At 35.1% G+C, this 24,589-nt stretch overlaps 1 protein-coding gene across 1 annotated transcript in view; it reads right to left on the bottom strand.

Moving 5' to 3' along the window:
* Positions 1-703: 703 nt before the first annotated feature.
* The window catches only part of Etl1 (SWI/SNF-related, matrix-associated actin-dependent regulator of chromatin, subfamily a, containing DEAD/H box 1), a 30,012-nt gene continuing 6,126 nt past the window's right edge, over positions 704-24,589 (bottom strand). The window contains exons 6-17 of the mRNA XM_087351278.1: positions 22,810-22,978; positions 21,815-22,002; positions 19,065-19,261; positions 17,401-17,539; positions 16,797-16,932; positions 13,791-13,928; positions 13,080-13,310; positions 12,664-12,894; positions 10,839-11,050; positions 9,024-9,206; positions 7,521-7,627; positions 704-6,365 (exon numbers count right to left, since the gene is read on the bottom strand). Of these exons, the coding sequence (XP_087207404.1) occupies positions 6,271-6,365; positions 7,521-7,627; positions 9,024-9,206; positions 10,839-11,050; positions 12,664-12,894; positions 13,080-13,310; positions 13,791-13,928; positions 16,797-16,932; positions 17,401-17,539; positions 19,065-19,261; positions 21,815-22,002; positions 22,810-22,978 (2,026 nt within the window). The 3' untranslated portion in view covers positions 704-6,270. The remainder of the gene's footprint in view (positions 6,366-7,520; positions 7,628-9,023; positions 9,207-10,838; positions 11,051-12,663; positions 12,895-13,079; positions 13,311-13,790; positions 13,929-16,796; positions 16,933-17,400; positions 17,540-19,064; positions 19,262-21,814; positions 22,003-22,809; positions 22,979-24,589) is intronic.

The raw sequence follows: 24,589 nt of genomic DNA, 5'->3' as shown, positions 1-24,589 counted from the left end.
AGGTTGTAGTTGTGGATGTTCCTTTTATCTTCTGATTCTTTGCATATTATGTGGCGTGTTTATATTATTTTGTTCATTATTTCCGGAGTTGGATGTGTCGTGTGTCCTCGGCTGGACATGTCTGATCAGGTGAATGTCAGTTCACAGACTCTGACAGACAGAGGACACACGACACATCCAACTCCTGAAATAATGAACAAAATAATATAAACACGCCACATAATATGCAAAGAATCAGAAGATAAAAGGAACATCCACAACTACAACCTACAATCTACAATTACCAAAAAGCATGCATTAAAAAATATTGAATAGTTTTAAAAATAAAACCTGAAGATGATGCTGAGACATCGAAACATGTTGTAATATATAGCGCAAATTGTAACATCGAGAAAACGATGAATAGCGCGAATTATTTATATCAATTTTAATTTTAAACATCAATATTAAAATGGTTTGTGTATAGACTTGAAGAATAAATATATGTAAGAATATAAGGTGCTAATACTAAACAAAACATATAATAAATCATGGGAGATCATGTGGAAGCAGAAGTGACTTGACATGCAGATTTCTTCTCAAAAACTACACGTTATCTATTTTCAATTCCTTCTTATGAGATATATTGAAGACACTACTAACTGCATACACCAAGCAAATATAATACCTCAGCCAATGTGCAGCAATGGAGGAAAGACAACAGTTACTATATGCACTTTTATTTTCTGGTATCAAAGATGGTCACATGAGAGGCAGCATATGGGCCACGTCTGATAGGCCCAGTTTCAGGTTTAACTAAACTGCCATTTCAATATGTTAATAAAAACTTGTTTCATCTATTTGCACAATACTTTTTACATTTAACAGTTATGATGGAAACATTTGAGTAAAAATTTTGTCCTACTTCTAATGGTTACACCCACAAACATTAATAATAATCTTTCTGAATATACATGAGTGTCAGTTTCAAAGGTGTAATTCATAAAAAAATTAAAGTGAAAAGTTCCTTACAAGAGCACATTATTAAATTAAATATTGTTTTGCAAAAGTAGAGGAAAGAATTTTATAAATCATCATATCAGACAGTAAATGATATTTTAAATTTTCATGGCAGTAAAGATTTTTTTATAATTTTTTAAACACTATGTAGGGAATTACATTTTGGCGGAACCTCCTGCTCCCTCTTCAGCAGAAGTGAAGACTCACAGCAGCAGGATGAACTTCTGGGTTGCAATGTTGTGGGGACTTTTAGGTACATACCAATGTTTCAGATGAATATACTGAAGGGAACATTTAAAACGTTAGCAACACTTTTATAAATGTAACAATTAAATTGCTATGACAGTTAAAAAATTCTGTAGCATTAGCAATGATTACTGTACACTTTGTCAACCCAGCTATTTGAGATTCTTAAGCTGACCACCTAGCTTACTCTTACGAGGTGCGATCGGAAAGTTTCCAGACTGCGCGTATAAAAACCCGTACGCTTATCTCAGGTATTAAATTCATCCATCACCCTCGAAGTAGTTCCCCTGGGAGTGAACACAACAATCCCAGCGCCGCTGCCAAGCCTGGAAGCATCCCTGGAAATCTTTCTTTGTCAGCCTGTCAAGCACCATCTGCGATTCTGCCTGAATCTCTTCAATCGTCTCAAACCTTCTTCCCTTTAGCTGAATTTTCATCTTTGGGAAGAGGAAGAAGTCACATGGAGCTTAGAAAGGAAGTTGGGGTCGGTTCTTGCAAGATCTTTGAGCTCCTGACAAACGAGAAGTCGATTCTGCTTCTGGTCCTCAGACAGGATGCGTCGCATGTGGAATTCTTCCTTTAGAATCAGCTGACCGGTCCCATAGCCTATCCCAACAATGTCGCACAAGTCGTTGATGGTACGACGTCGATCTTCGTGAATGGCCTGCCGAATCTTCGTAACATTTTCGGGCGTTGTGCTCGAAGATGGTCGTCCAGAACGCTCGTCATCATCGACAGAGGTTCGGCCATTTTGAAAACGTGAATGCCACACAAAAGTTTGTGCACGACCCATTGCCGACTCCCCAAATGCTTGCTTTAGCATTTCATAGGTTTCCGTAGCCGTTTTGGCGAGTCTTTGGCAAAATTTGATGCACACGCCATTCCGAAATCGCAGGAGGGTCGGTGTAATGCACTACCAAAACGCCCGTAACTAAGAAACAAATGCTAATTCGATGATGCCGGCTGGCACACTGATTCACTATGAATGTAGGCCGCACCCCCTAGCGGCAGAAGCTAATACTACATCCGGTTCGCCCTCTATTGACACAGTCTTTAAACTTTCCGATCGCACCTCGTACATGGAAAGGAAATATGAATTAACAACACGTGGGTTAAAATCTCTCCCCTCCTCTAAAAAAGCATGCAAATAAAATTAATTCTGTCATAATTAAGTTGCGAAAGAAAAGTTTGGTTATGAAAGGCCCAACATTTATATCAACAGCATCATTTATACGTAAACATACAAGATTCTTCAAAAGAGCCCTCAAAATAAAATCCCAGATTTGGTGCATGCTATTCATTATGGTGCTGTTCCATTTAAAATAAATATAATGCACTTACATTTTCAAGTTAATTTATTTTACCACATGGTACCCCAATTTATTCTGTCTGAAGTTTACACTCGGCCTGACAGCAAACCAAACATCTTTCTGTTTGAATGTATAACAAATCACAATATCTATCTTCGATGTATTTTGCTTCAATTCTAATACTGTTGGACCCAGTCTGTAAATGTACCATAATGCAACTTCCCCAAAAGGTTGTCTAAAGTACACATATCAGTCTGCCATTGTTTTACTTTAGAAGGTCTGCTCATCTGGAAGCAAAGCCACATTCTTAGGCAGTAAACTGTTTGTCTGATTTTAAGCTTAAGCATCTCTGGTCCAACATGAATCCTTCAGCATGGGAATGTGATCATCATACCCCCAAGATGTTATCTGTCTACCATCAATTCCATACTCGGCTTTGTGGCACTCTCATTTGACCAATTCTTTTACCACATGAACTAAACTTATCAAAAAGAGCAAATGCAAATGCAGGTTATAAAACTAAGGTACTGATAGAATATCTTAATATCCAGTTTTCTGTTGGACAAAAATATTGCTCTCCCTGCACCAGGGCTCCATAACTAATAACCAAATTTACTAACCATTTAACAAAATTCACTTGCAGATGGTGTCACAATATGTTTCATATATCTTATAGAAGAAACTCATGTTAAATGTTAAAATCAGAGAACATTAATGCTGTCTTTAATTTGCTTTCTGCAACTAACATGATAAATCTTTGATGATTATATCTGTAATGCATTTAGACTATCACTAAATGTATTTTTCATCAATCTCTTTTAAATCACTCATGGCAAGTGTGTTTGTAGAGACAAGTGTACAATGAAAATGATCTTGCACCTAAGATTTAAGGAACCACATTGGTTCTCTGTTCTTTTACATTTACATAATTTATGAAAAATTACAATAACTTTCATAAAAGTGTATAAAGCTCCTTAAGTTTTTTTAACCTAAAAATGTTCACTAGAAAACATCATGAGAAGAGACCATGTAGGAGACAAAGGGTGTGAAGAATACCCTCAGGTTCCACAACAGGGAATTTCTTAACCAGCTGAACAACTATCAGCTGCTCCAGGAAGACCCTACATGATACAGTCATATGTCTGTGTGCTTTTGCTGCCAGGTTCTTTTATATTATAAACTTGAAATACCACATCTTATTAAGACATTGTGTGATGTTTGCTTCCATGAAATTCTGAGCATTATGTTATGCGGTTATTCAATGAACCCTCTTTTCCTGCCAGTGAACTGAATGAGTTAAATGATGCAGGTGTTGCTAGGCCTGCAATGATAAAACATGACTGATGCTTGAAGACTGGTTTTCTACTGCATTTTAACACAATGAGGGCCAATGCTGCATACTGTGTCCAGGCATACCAGGTTTTTATAATTTTTAAGTGTGTTCACATCTCTATGGAGCACCTATTAAAATCATTTTACTGGTCTGTCCCTCTGTCTGTCTACATGCATGTAACAACTTGAGAATGGCTGAATAATTTTTTATAGAATGATATACTGAGTTTTATAAAAATTGTCAAACCATTTCAATTTTCATGGTTGAGTTTAATGGCCACTTTACAGAAAAGTATTTCCTTGATGTACTATTAACTGATTGACCTATGTAATGGTGATGCATGTTTTCTTTGAAGTACGATCTGAACGTTTTGGTTGGCATGACAATGTCAGCCCAACAACTTGATCTTTGTCTTGGTAACATGTTTTGTATTCTTTGAGGTAGGAACTTAATCTTCTGGCTGTCATGATATCTGAATAACAAACTGATTTCATAATTTTTAATATTACTGTGTTCTTGTTGCAAGAACCAAATTTTTGTACTGACAAGGCATCAGACCTGCTGAAGGCCACCTTTCCTGTTCATATGAGAGCATCAAAAGTTAGCTTTAATAAAATGAAAATCAAAGAGGCAATGATAGGATAAATATGCCACAACTGTTATGCATACATATGCCAACTTCTTTAAATCATTTTTGGCTATGGATATCCACTGTTTTAACAAGTGAATTGTTACAGACACTATAGTCACACCACAGCAGTAAATGAAAATTATTGTTACCATGTGGGAATCCAGTTTGAATAAATAATATAATAAGAATATCTACTGGTAATAATAATAAGATTGGTTGCATGATACTTCTAGCATTGTAATACGTGACAAGTTCAAGGAAAATCCATTTGCAGGATTGCACAATTATAGACTCAGATCAGGAATAAAATAATCCTGATCATAATAATACTGAATCTGTAGCTAGTAGTGGCATTAGAAACAATAAGACTGTTTTAGTAAGAAACACATGTACTGGATATGTTAAGAAAACAGAGGTTACATTTTAGTCACACTGATAACAAGCTGGTTACAGTGTAAATGTAAATAGCAGTAAATGTTCCCTGGGAATTCATTTATACTCCAGTATTTAAATTATTCATATATGTGGATTAGTTCACGTTAATTTTTTTTTTATAAAAGATAACATAAAATGACCATGAGCAACAGGTTGTATGAACTGGCTCTTGATGTTTTAACAAACAGTAAAACAGTGCAAAATACTTGATTTTAAGATCAGCCTTCTGTTATAAAATGCTTATAAAAGAGCCTGTAACACTTGGTCTGGCAGGAAGTGGGTTCACTTTGCATCTTATTATAATAATGGATAATGTTCTATTTTAATTAGCACTCGCATATTAACTGTGTACAGGAACTAAAACTTAAGATTATTGGATCTGCTGTATTATGCTGCATCTTGAAGCAGAATGTTTAATTTGTTTAAAAATAAACTGGAACAATGGCTATTATGTAAATTCTTAAGCAAAATATACATCATACTAACATCAACAATTCTTGCAGTTTCTGTTGTTATAAGTTGAGCTAATGCTGTTCCAAAACACACCCATTAAGCTGTCTATACGGACTGTGTAAAAATGCTGCAGTTCAAATGAAACTGTATTACAAAATGATAAACATCTGGTTAATTTTTCAGAACCAAATTATAAAAAAATCACTTTTGAAATGTCAATAACAAAGCTAAATTCAACTAAGTTTTCTCTCTCTAGTGCTATATTTATATACTGCACAACAGAAAAGATCTTGGTTTGCTAATCACCATTAAATCACAGGAATATTTACTATTACAACACAATAGGGAGTATCACATCTCTCAGCCATTCATTGTTATGAGTAACCCCTTTACTGAGGCTTATAATAAAACAAAAATATTTCAGAATCTTATGTCCAGTGATGTTTCTCATCTACTACAGCTTTCAATGTCTTTTGGAGGGGTGAGAAAAAAAGGTGATAACATACATGTTGAGCTTTTGGCTACAGTTAAGAGCTCATATAAATGCAGCAAACTTCAATATCCTAATTATAAGGCATTAAGTAGTTTTATGAGGCCACTGCACCTCCTATATCGCCACTCTCTTGACAGATGTCACATAACCTAACCTATCTATGATGACATACCAGTTCTACTAATCTGAAACATTCCACTGAATCCTCAACACACTGTATGAGGCAGATATCAGAGCACCACTCTTCAGACTTTTCACAATACTTTCTGTAGTAAGGCTAGATGTAAAGTGATGTGCCACACTTACTGGCTGCATCTATGGAACATGTTTTCAGCAATTAGGCTGTAACTTGGCCTAATTGTAGCAAGCTTCATGATGTTTTCTGTGGAGATGATACAGCCCGATCTAAACCCAGAGCCTGCTTCAACAAGCGAACAACATTTTTCGCTTCTGCAGGTTCATTTTCTGGGGAAAGAAAAACATTACTAAATTCTCATGTGTTGTTAATATAATAGTGACTCTATAAGAAATTTGATTCATGTCAATAAGGAGCTGTTCTTCAGTGGGGTGAAATGTGAGAGGACTTTAACTTGAAGGTTTGTGAGCAGTGACAGGCAAAGTTTAGCCTGGGAGAAATAAAAATAAGAGAAAAAGAGAAGATAATTCATTGTGGCCTGCAATGTCAGAATGGTTTTAAGAAGGTCCTTCAGATTTTTTCTATTTTCTCATATATTGTAAACTACCTCACCTACAAATAAAGAAAGGTAGATTTTTCTTGAAATGCTAGCTTTGAGGTGCCTAATACAAGTATTAACTATATGTACATCGATTTTTCCAGTAATTGGGTATGGGAAAATCAAGTGTAGTCAATTCCAGATTAGGTTTAATGCATATCTTATGTCAATGCAATAAATCATGGAATACAGCACAGAAATATAAGGCAAAATCTCAACATACCATTCCTACTTTCCAAAAGATGTGTTCATTAAACATCATTTGTTATGTAAAAACTCATCAGAAGCTGCACACAAAAACATTTCTGAAAACCACTCTAGGGGACTGAAACAACCAAATTGATTAGGTTGTAAGTTTCATCTGATTATGGAAGCAGAGCAAGCTTCTAAAATGTGAGTTTTCTAAACTTACAAACAAACGAAAATGTCCACTAATATGCATCAGTATAGGGATAAATCAGTTTCTGAGACTAATGGATCTTATTATGACAGCTAGAGACATGAACCCTGCTGGTAAGTATTGCGTGGAGGCTGAAGCTAATATAGAAATAAAGAAAACTTCACAATTTGTATTCTTCAACTAATTTATCACTGTAATTAAATCAAAGAGGATGAGAGATGCAAGCAGAATGCAATGAATGAGATGAAGTGCTTACAAAACATTGGTCAGAAAAACCAAAGAAAAGTGGCCATTTTGTAGCTAGGAAAATCTCAAACCAACTTGGTATGTGGAATGTGTTAAACTGGCCAACGATACAACCCAAACACAGGGCTTCTGATAACATGGTAAATGTGACTAAGGGAAACTGATTATGAGTATCAGTACAACAATGGAGGGCACTAACACTAGATTACAAGCATTAAGATCAAGGCAAAATATACTAACCTTCTGGATTGCTAATCTCACGCTCCAAATTAAGCTTTTCTTGGGCTACTTGGTGGATTCCCTCTTCAATTGTGCCTTCACTTAGTAACCTCGTTACTGTCACGCTCCTATTGCAGAAGTTACAGTTAATAATACTGCACGGTTCAAGTAGTTGAGATTGCAAAGTTCAAATTACTGGGAATGACAATAACGAATGAAACTCACAACTGTAATGAACAATAAATTAAATACAGAAAATGCTTCCTACTATTCTGTTCAGATATCTTTATCTTCCTAAGTCTTGTTTAAAAACAACAATCAGACTGAGCGTGTTTAAGAACAAATAACTTATGGGACTAGTAATGTACTTAATGAAGAGCTTCATGATATGTACTTTTCACTTAATATTGCTAGAGTGATGAAAGAAGAGCAAGAAACATAGCATGCATGTGAAAAAATTAAAACTACATACAAAATTTTAATTCAACAAATCTTCCAAGGAAACAGGTCATTATCTGTAAACAGTTATCTGAACCACTATGTTCACCACCAGACCACTGCAGTGTTCACAATATTACAAGATTAATTTACCATGTTGTTCTGTAGTTCTCTTGGCCTGTCAGTAGATGTCTAATCAAATTACAATTTAACATGAATGTATTTAACCACTGAATTTAACAACAGAATTGATTGCAGCTACCTTTGTAAATAACATACATTTAATAAATTATTAAATTTCAAACTTTATTCATGGATCAGTACTAAACAGTAACAAAACGACAACCAGATTGAAAATGCAATTTGTTTGTCATATGACATCAAGAAATTAAGCACAGTATAGTGCCAATTATTTATAATAACTGGGGGAAGCAGGGGCTTGAATAATTAAAAAACACCAAAAATGAAAATTCTATTTTATTATAAATATCAACATCCGTGTAAGCAAAACAGGAACATACATACTCACAGTGCAAAACATTTTTAAAAAATATTAAACAGAGACACACTAAATGACTACCAAGAATGCTGATTTAACATTAATGCATCTACAAACATTTGCCAAAATAAGACAATGTATGCTGTTCACTGTAAATTTTAAGTGGAGACAATGAACAGAGTTGCACTTGATATAAGAGTGTTGCAAGTAGTTACAGAAAACATAATTATATATTAGAACACAGACAATCCATTCCACAAATAATTAGCAATCTTCTGTATATCAAAATATGTTGTGACTGATGCATATTATAGTTGTAAGATTTGAGGTTTTCACAGCAGTGAGTATGAAGATTTCTGTCTTCTGGGTTGTGCTGTGTAGTCTGGTCGATGTTTACCAGCGTTTCAGAGGTCATACTGATGGCGGAGGCAGTATGACCTCTGAAACGTTGGTAACCATCGACCAGTCTACACAGCACAACCCAGAAGACAGAAATCTTTATATTATAGTTACATGTGTCTCAAATGAAAGATACTAATAACACATTAGCCCAATGCAAAATATGAAAACTGAAATTACTGACTCACCTCGTCTGTCCAACACGATGACAGCGATCCTCAGCCTGTTTGTCGTTATATGGGTTGAAGTCTACGTCGTGGATAATGACTGTATCAGCTGCAGTAAGATTAATCCCCAGTCCACCAGCTCGAGTTGATAACAGGAATGCAAAAATTGACTCATCTGCATTGAAAGCATCAATTAATTCTTGCCTGAAACACATACAATTTGCAAAAACAATTTTATATTTACCAGAATATAAGAACCCCATTCTCAAAAGTTAAATTTACAAAAATTTAAATTTTCTTTCTAGTTTTTATGCTGAATCACATTATTTTCCAGTCATTATTCAAGATAATTCTGAAATCAAATGCAGTATCAAATAGCATCCAACCATTTTTAAATTACATATTAGTATATAATGGCTAGCAGGTAACGTCTAAAGAAGAAGCTACGGCCATGAAGTACCTCTTCTACTCCACAATGTGCACATGAGGCAAGCTCATTAATACAGAACATCTGGTCCAGTCTCAAAAACCTTCATTACATTTACACACTCATGATGGCAACACAGTAAACTGAGTTTCACATCCAGTACAGTTTGAAAGTTTGTTGATATTTATAACTATTATAGCTGACATGTTAGACATCATGACAAAAAGAAATGCTTATCTCAATATACAAATCAGGAATGAAGGGACAGAAAACTTTAAACAAACCAAAATTGATTAACCACACTAAGCATTATGGGGGATTATTAGACAGGACAGCCAGGGTCTTCAATTCAGCATGTATTCATTTTAATATACAACTGTCATGAAACAGAATGACACCTGTGAGCCAGTATTACACCAGGCAACCAACCCCACAACATTTATATCATCACACAAAATAATGATTAGCATAACTCTGCTTCCAACCTCAAGAAACATGAGCAGACAATCGTCACTCTATTTCACATCAGTTATACCTCATTACCACTATTTATGTACATATTCTCTTGAAAGACTGAAAAGGAAATGAAAGGATAACATTAAGGTGAATCATAGAGAAAATATTTATGAGGACAGGGGATGTGGAGGAGGATGGAACTGCCTTAAGATCATGTCATATGGTTAGATTTGTTATCAGTGGTGCAGAACCTTCAGGTTGTAATTCCATAGTGACTGAATCAGGTAAGCAGGCAGTTAGGTACCTGCAATGAAATCACCATGTGATGTTTTGCAGCAGGAAACCGACTCACTGGGCATGTACATGTAATGGCAGCATTCTAAGCTTGTAATTCGGTAGTACCAATTTCAAACACTAGCAGTGTTACCAGCTATTCTGACAAGTGTCTGATGGTTTTCCTCAGGTGACTGAGGCAATACCATATTGAAGCAGGTAATGTCCACAACTTTACAAACCCATACTCACTCACTATTCAACTTTCTAATGTGATGCTATAACATCTGTGCATATGAAGAAGTGTTATTAAGTAACTTAAGACTCATTCAATAAAAATTAATTTTAACATTAAACTGAGGAAAACTTTTAAGTGGAAAAGTTAAGAATATATAATGGGACAAAAAATATATAATTCAACACTATCCAAGGGAAAGATTTAAATCAAGAAACATTAAATGTAGATTCCTCCACAGACAGTAATCCTTCTTTCTCACCATGTACCTTCTTTTGAATAATTCAATTTCCACCAACAATTAACTTACAGGTTTTGTTGTAGCTACATGAATGAAAAATAGCTGACTGGTATGAATAAAGAAACATTTAGATAAACAGGTTTAATATGTTTTTATTCATTTCATACCTCTGAAAACTTAAAATGACATCTTAACTACACAAACCTTGATGTGACAGGTGTGCTGCCGTCGAGTCGCAAATTACGATACCCTCTAATATGCAGGTATTCCTGTAGCACATCCAACATGATAACAAACTGACTGAAGATGAGCACTCGATGACCGTCACTTTTTAGCCTTGGCAGCATTTCATCCAGCTTCCAGAATTTTCCAGATTCGACCAAAATCTCCTTAGGCAGCGAGTAGCCTGACAGGCACTGTAGCAACAAAAAATTTAGTAAGATCTGAGGCTCTCACAGTGGTGAGTGTGAAAATGGATGCCTTGTGGGTTGTTGCACCATATTGTCTGGTAGAAGTTCAGGTCAAACAGTAAGCAATGTGCAACTTGCTCTTCACCCTGATGATGGAGGCAGCAGGACCTCTGAAACATCAGTAAACTTCTGCAAAATTACATGAAGCAACAACATAGAAGACAGCTATCTTCACAAAAAATTAAGTTAGGAAAAAGAATTGGGGGGGGGGGGGGACAGAACTTCTACTAACAGAGAGCCAAACCAGACATGAAGACAAAATTGATAATAGATGTAACACCATCTTAGCAAAATATTCTCTTTGTCAGACTTAAATATGAATTAACAACCCAAATGCACTGTAGCTACAATGGGAACCAATTATATTGTTGGGGAACAATGTTACAACAATGGTAACCGATGTCACTGTTAGCTTACAACAATGACCTTGGATACTATGGCTATCTTTGTTATCCCTTTCAAGTATAAGAAATCTCAGTTCACAGTTCATTTTGGTAATGAAGAAACCTCCTGAGGTCACAGCGAATGTTGTGGCATGAAGAACATCTTTGGAATTAGTGTACTCCAAAGAGTACACCTTTCCAATCTTGTTAATTCTTTAAGCTGGATAAATACAACTTCATAATGTCAATACTTTCTTTAACACGTACAGCCATGTTGGTGAAACTTGATATTGCAAACTAAATATACAGATGCAAGTGATAACAGATTAATAATAATGGAAAGAAACAGATCATCAACAAAACTGCTTCAAAATGGAAACAACAAAAAAACAGAGTTATAAGGACCCGTTTGTAGTCTCTGCACACCTTGGTCACTTACAGACAAAGAGGAGCAGCAGTGAAATGACTAGCAGTGGACATTAAAATATTCTGAACAACTTCACCAGTGCCACTTTATCCGTGGACTGCCCTCACACTGTAAATTGTATACAATCACAAGAAATTATATTTGTTAAAGGAAAATATATTATTAAGGCAATGTATGTTAAATAGGAGACAGAGGGAACATGTATTAGAGCAGATATGCTCATCTGGTTGCCCTATAATTCACTAACCATTCTGACTGTGCCCTAAGCTTAGCTGGCAGGGTCTCCAAGTGCAGAAGCAATACAGATAGTAATATTAAGACAAAGAATGCTGAGAGAGCATCCAGAAATACCACATTTAAATGGCAGTGATTTTAATGGAGGGAGTATGTCGCAACATGTTTGGATCATTGTCTTGAACTTTCAAATTTTCCTTCTATATATTGGTGAAAATAAATAATTTTGTTTTCTTTCCATCTATATATTACACAACATGATAAAACCTTATTCTAAACTTGCTCAAATTATGAATACTTTAATTACTTTCTGAAAACATATTCATAAATATAAGAGATTATACTCATTACTTGTTTTGTATCCAACTTGTGGCTAGAAGAAAAAATCTTGGTATCCTCAAGAAAGAAGTTTGGATAGGCCCCAAAACTATTCTGGACATGGTGGTGAAGGGAAATTTTCCAGTGTCCAGTTCAGCTTGTACCAGAACAAAGGAAATTAAATAGAACTACATTACCTTATGAACAGAACCCAGATGGTGAATTTGATAGTCTGACATTATAGCTAGATCTTGAACAATATATTCAGGATTAGTTTCTTTGTATGTGGGATCTGCAGCCAATCGTTTTGCTATGTCCTCCAATTGTTCATCAGTAAAATGGTACCGTGAAAGCACTGGGTGGTTTGCCATTTTTCGAAGCTGCATCATCATTGCCATGCCACTCAGTTCCCTACTACTGCCTGTCAGCTGCAACAACAGTGTAACGTAAGAGATTTTAGTGGTCAATATATATGCTGTTTAGTAGGTTCACAGTTCAGTACGGACATAATCAGATATATATATTTTCATTGTTTCCTTCATTAGTCAGTGTTTGTTTCAAAGTGTATTAAATAGCTGACCACATGAGGACATTGGAAGCCAATGTTAGTTACCTCTTGTGTGCTCTGCTGAGAAAACGTCTGAATAAGGTCATGATACTTTTCCTGTTGGCTTGGTGTAAGAGGACATAGTAGTGTTGCATCTGTTTTTGTAGGCAGATCTTTTAAGACCTCACACTTCAACCGCCGTAAAACAAATGGCTTCATAATTCTCCGAGCTTGTGCTACTTGTTCTTGCTCAAATCGAGGTAACTCATCCTCTTTTAAAGTATTTGTACCATCTCGCTGAAAGATGACAGAGCATAATAATAATAATAATAACAACAACAACAATTCAATTAAATTCAATTCATTTATCTAAGTGCTTCACAACAGCCAAATAAGACCAATAACAGCCAAGCACTGACAACAGGACAGGATAAAATATAATATAATAATTAAATTCATTTCAATAATAATAAAAATATGGCTATAATCTTATTATAATTGTAATGACAATTCTGTACTCATTATCATTATCATAGGATCCCTCTGAAAGACAAAAAAATGGAGATGTAAACAAATCATCACTGGGAAGACAAAGTAAAGGACATGCAAAAAAGAGCTGGGAAAAAGTATACAAATACACAAAAGCAGTGCTTGTGGTAGGCCAGACAAGAACAGAGGAACCTGTCATGAGATGATATGTCTTGATAGAAACGTCAATGGATGATGATTAGCATAATCATCTTCACCAGTCCATGAAGGTGAACTCCCACTACTTACCGGACATTTAGAAAAAAGGCTCTTCAGGATATCCTTCTTCCCCTCAAACATGTGTGGCATGACAAATATTAATAGTGACATCAGTTCTATGAGATTGTTTTGTAATGGTGTGCCAGTCAGCAGAATACGGTGTTCAGCCTAAGAACAAATAAATATATCGTTTACTACCTTAAACCACTGTGTCATATACATAACATTAATCAAACCATCTTAAGTCTCAAGACCTCACAATCCAGATTCATAAAGAACTGTTCAACAAATATATATGGGAGTAAAATGTGGACCATAAGGACTGATGACAGAAGATTAATGTCAGCTGTAATGAAGAGAAACAAATTTTATGGAGATGGCTGTCTTCTGGGTTGTAGCACTATATGGTTTGGTAGAAGTATACCAATGTTTCAGAGATCCTTGCTACCTCCATCATCATGAGTGAAACCTAGAAGTCAGCCATCTTCAGACTCACTGCTGTCAAAACCTCAAATCTAACAAATTTTACTTTTATGCAGCATTGTAAAAGAAATGTTGACACATCAGGAACAGATGATTATAAGCAGCAGGGATGAAGTTTGTACAGAATATTAAAAATAAACAAAAATTAATAAAATCTGAAATGACATCACACAAGCTCTGAAGGATAAAATGCTATGCACATGTGTTACAGACATTAACAAATTTTTTCTGAGTTCCAAAGAGGATGTTGAAGAAATCAGAAATGGGGAGACAAAGAACAATGTGAAGAGACCATGTGACTAAAGGCATATGTAAAGGCACAGATGAAAAAAAATAGTACTGAGGATACATAGGATGAAGAAGGCTTTGTCATAAGATAATACCTTCTAAAAATGTCAGTGGGTAAAGATATTAAAATAATTAAATCTAACAGAATCCAAATTAAGAATTGTATAATATTTTCTCAAATACTGATTGTCCTTGAATAGCATTAACTGATAAAGTTAATGTGGATTTACTGAAATATTAAGGTATGCACATCAAGCATAAGTGTACAAAACACAAAGTGTCTTCAAATTCAAAAACAATAATCTTCATTCATTTTTACTACAGCTATGTATTTTCCAGGGACAAGCCACTAGTGCTGCTATTCAAACACTATTTCCTCAAACTGAAGAACTCTGTGAGATCAAACAGCTTTGCAGTAACTTTTCTCCACTGTCTTTATAGTCATCTGAGCTCATGTGGTTAAGGATCATGGTCCCATAAGCAGTCATCCTGTGTGCCACCAAGCTTCTTAAATATGCTCTCTGCCCAACTGCACAACATTATAGTACACCACTGCTGCTTTCTGTCATCACTTCTTACTACAACACTCTTCTCAGTTTTATTGTTCACTGTAATACTGAGGATCATTTAAAAATACACATATAAAAATGGGTGTTTGATCAGCAATACCAATTTTTTGAAGAATGTATGGTGTTGCTACCAATGGGAGATAAACACATGCCTTTCATGCTCATTTATTAGAACACTAACCCAATTCCTCACACTCATACAATGTCATTGTGCATGGTTATACCATAAATATGCAAAAGGAAGTAAAAGTTGAGGAAAATGTAAAGTTAAGATGGTGCTTGGGATGGAATGTGTTGTCAATGCTGTCACAAATAAGTTTTCAACCCCGGTTTTTTGCAGTTAGTTGTTTTAAGAGAAAATGTGTAGGATATTTGAGAAAATATGGTACATCAATCCTGACAAAGAAGAAATGCAGGAAATTCTCTAAAAAGATGGCAATATTCTATTTTATAATATACATAAAAGGACAAGTAAGTAGTCCTAATACTTGAGATGATGATGGTGGTGGTAGTGGAGGGGTTGATGATGGCTTTATATCTAGTGCTTCCTATGATATATTGCTGACTCTCAAAGTTTGAAATACATCACAGCAATAAACAAATACAGTGAAACCTCTATCCATCGTTCCCGGAACTATCGTTTTCCCGGATGCATCGTCCGTTTTGTTCGGTCCTGGATATATCCCATATAAAATAATGTTACATTTTCCTGCTTCTATCGTTCCTCGAACTATCGTTCTATCGCATCGATCGTTCAAAAATCTTAGTCCCGGGGCACAATTTTCCCGCAATGATCGTTTCTGAGAAATTAAAATGCTGGGTTTTGAGATAAATTAATACCGAAAGACGCACAATGTTTTTGGAATACACAGTAGCGGTAACCTGTTATGTCGCCCAACCAGCACAGATTCTTTTGGAATGAGGGGTCAGCGGTGCAGGGGTGATAGTTGGAGTGAATGGCAGTGCTCATTGTCAGAAATTTTATGAGTTTAATTAGGGTGCACTCATATTTCGTTCCAGCGATGCCAGATGGCATGTGAAGTGTGAATTTCTTCACAAATGCTTTTATTATAAGTACAAAGGAAAGGCGGGCGACACTTTTTATTCTTCTGGTTCATCTCGTTTCCAGTGGTTCAGGGTCTTCTACAGCTACGTTTCGTTGAGTTCGGCAGTAATAGTATTACCATTCTTCCTGTTATTGTTCGCGAAGTGGGAGGGAGTGGTGAGTAAGAGGAAGACGACGAATGCGAGCCTGAAGCTGTGCCGAGTTTTGCCGAAGCATTGGCAAAAGTGAAGTCGTTCTTTTATGCGCATAATATTAGTGAACATGACGAGGAAAACATTTTGAACGTGGAAAGTGCTCTGTTTGGCCTAAAACGTAAAGTTTCGACAAACCAGTTGTCCATTAAAGACTTTTTTGGTAAAAAGAAGTAACTTTGAAAGAGAAACATTGTTTGTTTTAAAAATTTTAATGCTTTCCCGCAACTATCGTTTTCCCGTATTCATCGTTTTTATTTCCCACCCCCGCCGAAAACGATGCATCGAGGTTTCACTGTACACTATCACTAACAAGTGGCATCAGTGTGCCAATTTTGGATGGACAGACATATTTAAAAATATGAAACATACAGCAAGAGGAGCAATTCAAACTTAACAGTCAATGCCTACTTACAGAAATGTTTATTCTTTTACTCACATTAATTCTTGCAAGATTGTCATATCTTTGTGTGGCCATGTTTTTCAGCATGTGTGCTTCATCTAGAACAACATACTGCATACGTAGCACCCGGAACATCTTTCGTTCTTCTGGGGAACTACTCACTATACTGTATCTGCATCCAGAAGAAAGATTAATGTTATATTCAATTTGTGAGGTGGGTAAGAAAGCAGAAGAGTACATTAAGGAGACTTGGTAGGTGGTGACTGTATGTGCAGGCGGCTCTGTTTTCAATACAGGATCATACACTCTCTCTCTCTCTCTCTCTCTCTCTCTCTCTCTCTCTCTCTCTCTATATATATATATATATATATATATATATCTCATATATCTATCATATACACTCTTGTTTTTCTTATTGTTTTTGGAACAAAATATAATATACAGTTATAAAATACAATTTTAGGAAAATGACTAGAACAACATTAAATTCATGTGAGACTTATAATAAAGACCCATGTGCTTAGGCACCACATCACAGATATCAGCATTAAATTGTAGAGTGCAGTGAGTGGTAAGCTTGAAGCTTCTGGTATTTTACCACATATCTGTGACAGTAATATGAACTCAACTGTTTACTTACGTAGTAAGAATGACATCAACACCTTCAAGACCGCCTTTCATCCACCCAATACGCATGGCCTTGCGATCCTCTGGAGAACCATAATAAGTTACAACTTTCAGTGAGGGGCACCACCTAGCAAACTCATTGTTCCAGTTCTCTGAAACAGAATTATTTTCTCCTTACAGGGAATGGTGTTTCACATTATTAATAACTGTTTAAATCAGAGCTATTTTCCTGGTGCTACAAAGTAAATCATATCAGAATCTTATCTCCATAAAATATAGAAAAACATGTTACTAAAATGACTGAATGGTGGAGATTTAAATAACAATAAATTCTCTATTTGAAATATACAACGCCTAACTTTAACTACTTTTTATATGTTTGAAATTGCCTTATTGATAGTCTAGATAGTTTCTCCTTTGTCCAAAAATATTCAAAAGTCCCCTTCCCATTTTCATGCCTGAGAAATGGAATAATCCTTTCTAGAAATAAAACCATAACTTTCTGGTAATAGGTCTACTTGGATTGTTACATATATTAAAAACAAAAGTTTAAAACTTCCCAAGTGGAACAAAACTACATGTAATTGTAAATGTGTTACAGTATGGCACTACCACTACAACCACAGTACAAATCATTATTATTATTACAATTATTAGAGTTATATTAATGCTATAGTGCACTCAAATTTTCAAATCATATGCACTCAGAGACACCACTAACATGCAATCTTCTTGTTAATGTTTACTGTATTTAAAAATGTTATCCTTCCTTAATTGAAAATGTTGGCATTCACACTACTGCTTGAAATTTTAGAGATTTTCCTCTGTATACTGTTTGTTCCTCATATAAAAATTGTCCCTCTGGTAGATGTGCATCAGTCACAAATATCATTTGGTTAAAGTTAATCAGAATTTTTGTAAAGAATGGAAAGCTGTCCCACTATATGTCATGTATGTGCTTGAGGATAGAGGCAGTACAGCACCAACTCATTCTTAACCTCAGCACTAAATAGGGGTGAATGGTTAGCGTCACGCCCCAGCCACAATTTACCCCTGGGAAAGAGCCGTGGTACCCATTAGATAGGAGGCTGGGTGGGCCCCCAGAGCTGGTCTGGACGCAGAGGCTAGAGGAAACATCCTCTGCCCCCGTTGGGGATCAAACCCCGGTCGTCCAGTCCATAGTCAGTCACTACACTGACTGAGCTACCCCAGCTGAATCAGACTTTAAAGCAGCTATTTGTTCTGTTAGTACCTTAATTTTGTAATTTTATTATAATTTGTTCATTTTCAATACCATTATATTTATTACTTTTTGTATGTGTAATTGGCCATTTGACGGTTTATGCAGTATACTAAAACAAAGAACTGAAATGAATCATCATCATCATCACCATAATATTCAGAAGAAGTTATTATGTACAGATTCTGCCAAAGCTAAATTTGTCAAAGACATCCACAAACATCAACAAAATTCTGTTTTTAGTATCGTGACAGGGCCAGTTAAATACATCAACTGGAAAGTTAAGGAGGAGGATGTTGACAATGATAACAGTCTTAATTAGATTTACATTAAGTATTCAAAAAAATATAGCTTTTTAAAATATTATGACAACAACAACAAAAATATTAATTTCTTATCTACAAAGCATATAAATGAAAGCCAAAGAACACACTAACCAAGTGTTGAAGATGGAACCACTACAAGGTGAGGTCCATCACCCTGCATTCCAGTCTCTTTCAAATGTGCCAGGAATGCAATCACTTGCACTGTCTTTCCAAGACCCATCTCATCAGCCAGGATCCCATTCAACCACTGCCCATGCATAACCAAGAGCCAGTTGAGACCGACCATCTGATACCCTGCGAGTGTAAGACTGCAATAAAGAAATTCAATAATCAGTGTATGTCTGGAGTAACACCGTAGCTATTACTAACAACCTGGACGACTGTGTCACATGTATGAATTTACAAAAAAGGTTCATGTAAACAGGTATCAAACTCAGGACAGGCAAGACACAAAGCTCAGAACTCAGTCCAGCTAAGGGTTAAGTATGATCTCTGGGTAAAGTATTTTCCTTTATTGTTACAATGGGGTGAGATTACGTCTCTATTAACTAAGCCTCTAACAAGCTTACTGTCCATCCCCTAGGTGACACCTAAGTCAAATATAGCAGTGGTAGAATGATACTGACAGGGAAAAACAAAGGGACTTTGACAAAAACCTGTCCCATTGCCACTTTTTCTACCATAAATTCAACATGGAATACCCTAAGTGAACACATGCCTCCACAATATTAAACTGGTAACTTTGAACCTGGATCTTCATAGTGAAAAAAGATGACCAACTGTCTATGCTATGGCATGGCATGGCCTGGGTAAAGTGGTTACGTAGTAAGAAAGATTGTTGTGGCATACAATGTAACACACATAAAGAGATCCTGAAGCTTACATACTGTATCTTGACCTTTGTCTTTCATTCAACAATATTGGAAAGATCTCAACAGCAGTATAGAGCTTCCAGGTGTACTCTACGTATGCTGGCATTCTAAATAACACTAGATGTTCTAAATAACTTTAATTACTAAACAAACATGAACACAAGTTTTAATAGTAATTTTTGTCTTTTGAGTCTGTTGCTAATTTTTTTACACAAACTGATAGTTTCAAATAATGGGCCTTGAATTTATATTTGTACATTACCAACTATTCACAACATGTAATGTAAGTACGTGCAATACATGTTGGCATACTTCATAACCTATTAATTTTAGAGAAAATTATTCAGGGGAAAAAAATAATTAATTTCTTAATTTTATAAACATCTTTCAAATTTAACTTCAGAAAATGTGTTGACAATGTCATATTTAAGTAGTATGAACAGTAAAATACAATTCAGCCCATAAGCAGGTCACATGACCAAATCCTGATCAAGCCTGAACTGTTTTAATGATTCCAATTTTAAATATGTATACATCTTTTTTATATGATTAATATTAGAATAATTTACTTTCTTCTTGGAAAAAACATATTAGTACAGATTTTGTCTAGGTTAAATTTACTGGGCATAATCTTGAAGATTCACATAACTGCCATGTTTTTAACTGTTACCTTGTAAAAAGTATGTCATACAGAAATGGTATGTATGCTTATGATCTGTCACCATACAACATTTTCAATTTCCAAACTACATGGCTTCATCAGTTATCAGCATCAAACTGAAAGTAAAATATATATTTCATGCAGCCACCATGTTCTTATTTTTACATCTTTAAAAACGTTATCAAACAAAACATATTTCTGAGGACATGTTACCACAAATAATTTCAGTATCCTATATTAAGTGGTGCTACTGTCACTCCCACCTCAAGAGTTAGTGTTTCGAACATGTTATTGTTGGCATGTTATTTATGGCTGGAAATGAAAAAATATGAGTCTGCAGTTGCCTTCAACGGCATTATGTTTACATAAAACTTAATCAAAATTTGTACAGTGGTTCTGAGGATAAGCTTGACCATCCAGTTCTGTGTTCATTTTATGCGAATTGTGCAAAGAATACATAATAACTAGTTGGTACTTCTTACTTTGACTTTAGAATTTATTTTATATACATGCTCCATACTACAGATTTAACAATATTTACTTGTTACAAAGGAGAAAACAAAGGTAAAGAGGAGTATTCCAATGACATCAGTCTTCATGACTTTGTAGTAAACATTATTTCTTCAGTAGTTTTGTAGATGAAACATGCAAACAGATCCATGACAGAAAATATCCCCTTTTTCTTACAATATTTACTTTTGACATTGTCCACTGCCCGCTACTTACAAATTTTAAAATTTAAGATTAGCTTTATCTTACGGACCCCACTGATCCTGTTAACTTATAAGTACTCAAATTAATATATTATAATAAATAAAACAAAAATGGCTTATCATCTAAAAAATTATTCAAAGATAAAGGTAAAAAATTCCTTCAGCCAAATGGACCTGTATGAATTGCATTCTAATATCACATACATATAAAAATATAAAACCTTACAACAGAAGGGCAACAATGCTTTAATAGATTTACAATCTATCCTGTTTGGAAACAAAGTCAGTTTCCAACACAAAGTCAGTTTCCAAAACAAAGTGGATTTTAAATTGTAATTTTTTTTTTATTTTTAAGTAACAGACTATGAGTAATGTCATACTAATTGTCATAACAATACTAATGTACCACTGTAAAAAACCTTAAGATTGAAATTCCCATATATCTGTTCACTTCAAACAGTTTTTTAAAAAAACAATAATAGAATGTATTAAATGAGTTTAGATATATGAACACAAACATCCCGAACACAAAAATTCTGCTTGTTTGCAGGAAACAGGTACCATGGACAACCAGAATTCAATACACTCACAAGCTAAGTAAGATCACATACAGACCTCGGTGAAAGTAGAGACGGCTGTTTCTTAACGCTAGAGGCCCCAGCAGCTATTGCACGCTCCATTTGTGCTGCAAGTTTGGTACACTTCTTCATTAAGGCTTGAACCACCTGACGAGCTCTCAGAACATCTTGAGCAGAATTGAGCAGTTCTGTTCCAAGAAATTTTCCCTCCTGGAATTTCTCAACCTGCAGTAGATAGTCATTTTCTATGAAAGTTTATTAAGGTTTAGCTCCTCACCCTAACTCCACAAAGTAGACTGGACTATTGTCTCACATTTGGGAAATCACATTATGGCACAATGTTAGACCAAGTCCAACACTTTAAAACTCAAGAAAAAAATAATGAAACTGGTACTGAGACACTTTCAAATAAATCAACTCCATTGTTTGACTGAATATGACATGTTTATAGTTGAAACAAAATAAAATTAACTTTCTAAGTCACCTTTCATTATTTTACTTTCCTTTGTTTCTGCTCAGATAGGCCTGCACTTTATTCATACTATCCCTAGCTCAATTCTTGGCCCAGAGGCCTGACCTTAGTTACTTGTGGTTTCTGTCACTTCTCCACACAAATGCTGAGATACTGCCTTCAAACAAGCTATAACTGCCTCCTTCCAGATCCTTCCCAATTCATCATTTACAGCCAACCATCCTCCTATGTAACACTACGTACCTTGTGCATATGAGAAAGAATTACTCTTTACCAAAACAACAAAATAAATATTCAAATTACATAGATGACTGTTTATTTGCTATGATGCAAGACATGTCCGATTTCTATAGACTCATCATTGCCTATCAAGAAATAAATAATTAACTTCAAGCTTTCAAATTTGGTGCAACAAAAATCACTTTCTGTACACCTGCTGGCTTTTCAAAGTCACACAGATAGACCATTATATATGCGTTAAAATAACTGGTACTCAGGATTCTGACACCTTTGTGACAGGTGACATGATCAGCATCATATAAGATATAAATTTTACTCACTAGATCTTTCCACCCAATATAAGGTCGTTGTTGTATGATTGCCTCGGCTTTCTTTTGGGAACAGTGGGGTATGACTCGTAACTCTCCAACTGTAGCTGTTGACAAAAATTCGAGTACCTCCTTCTTGTCACCTGTTAGATCATCTGAAATGTCTTGATCTGAATCATCACTGTAAAAATAAAATAAGTGGTTTATGACATATTAATTACAAACTTTACTGACTCTCAATTTGTATATTCCCAGATTTAAATCTGTTTGGTAAAACGAATATATGGAAAACAGTTGAGACCTATTTTCTTTCAAATGCTTCCAATTGGACAGATCAGTCAAATGTATAAATCATACTGATGTAACTTGTTGGTCTATATTTACTCTATATTTTGACTGAAACTTGTGAAAATTACCTTGTATTCTTAGTGACCTTAATGTTTTTTAAGTTTTCAACAAGAAAGGTTTTATACAAAATTTCTACACATGTTTGTAACTTGTCTTCATGCCAAATTTCACAACGGTTCATAAGTCATTAATGTCAAACTGAAAAGCAAATACAGACCTAATAAATAAAACAGAAAATATAAACTGGCTCATATGGTCTTCTTAGAACAAAATATAACCTGAATAAGTCTAGACATCTCATCTATGTGGATGTCATTTACTGTACTGAGGAAGTTGTCATATATTTACAGACATATATACACAAGAGTATGTGCACAGCATGAACCCAAACCACAACAATATTTTTGTTTTCAGAATATGGATTTCCCACATCCCATTATATTTCGCTTGTTACTGATTTGTCAGTTCCATATGTCTTCTTGTTACACACCACATTCTCTGTTCAATTCATTTCTGCAGTCCCACTGAGGTTTATACTCCCTTCTTGGATAAAGGACCAACTTCTGATTTACTTCAGTGCCTACCGTTAAGGAACAGCTTTATCTAATGGGCAGCACAAAATAGATACCTCTTTCTTTTACTTCAAACTTCATCCAGTGACTTTTCACATCCATAATAACAGGTGATATGTGAACAGGCCCATTAGAGTCCATCACTAGGTTTAGAAGTTAAAATTATAAGCCACATAGAAAATAAAACCTCAAATAATAATTCAAATCTCAAAATAATTTAATACAGAGCCTCAGAAAGTTGTGTCACTTTTGGAAGTGAATCACAGAGAATTCAGTCTCTTCACTTATTTGCATTTAAGATTTGAGGTTTCTATGAGAATTTACATAAAGTACAGTGTCTTCTGCATTTTATATATATACAGGTAGCCCTCGATTTGCGCCGATTTAGAATAACACTGATTCTGAAACCAGAAAGTAAAAAAGTAAAAAAATATATTTTACTATTATTTATAACGTTTTACAATGTTTCTCGTACTGCTTCTTATACTAAATCGTAATTCTTAGATCGCTGATTTTGAATAAAAATTATAAATACAGTCATCTCTGCAATTACGTATGTTTCGTTAACTCAAATTTGCTCCAATGAGATCGATGAATCGGTAAAAGCTGTTTGTGAAATGCAAACTTTTGCATATGTGAGCTTGCTCTTGTGTTACAGTGAAGAGGAGCGTTATGGTATCCATGAGGCCTTATCGTGAAATTTTCAAAGAAAGAAATAATAAATCATGACAGTCTACACTACATGTCTTCTTTAAAAAACATGATGATCCTCAATCACGGACTTCGTCAGAGAACTAACACTGCATCATCACGCCATTGCTGATTGTAAGTGTACAAAATATATTGTTTTAATTTCCTTTATTTTATTTAGG

The sequence above is a fragment of the Zootermopsis nevadensis genome, unplaced genomic scaffold (genome assembly GCF_977971745.1).
Source record: "Zootermopsis nevadensis isolate Lab colony 2312 unplaced genomic scaffold, Znev_1.0 Znev_ptg000018l, whole genome shotgun sequence".
Lineage (NCBI taxonomy): Eukaryota > Metazoa > Arthropoda > Insecta > Blattodea > Termopsidae > Zootermopsis > Zootermopsis nevadensis.
The sequence above is the reverse complement of the archived record's forward strand: the minus strand, read 5'-3'. Positions and strand labels throughout refer to the sequence as shown.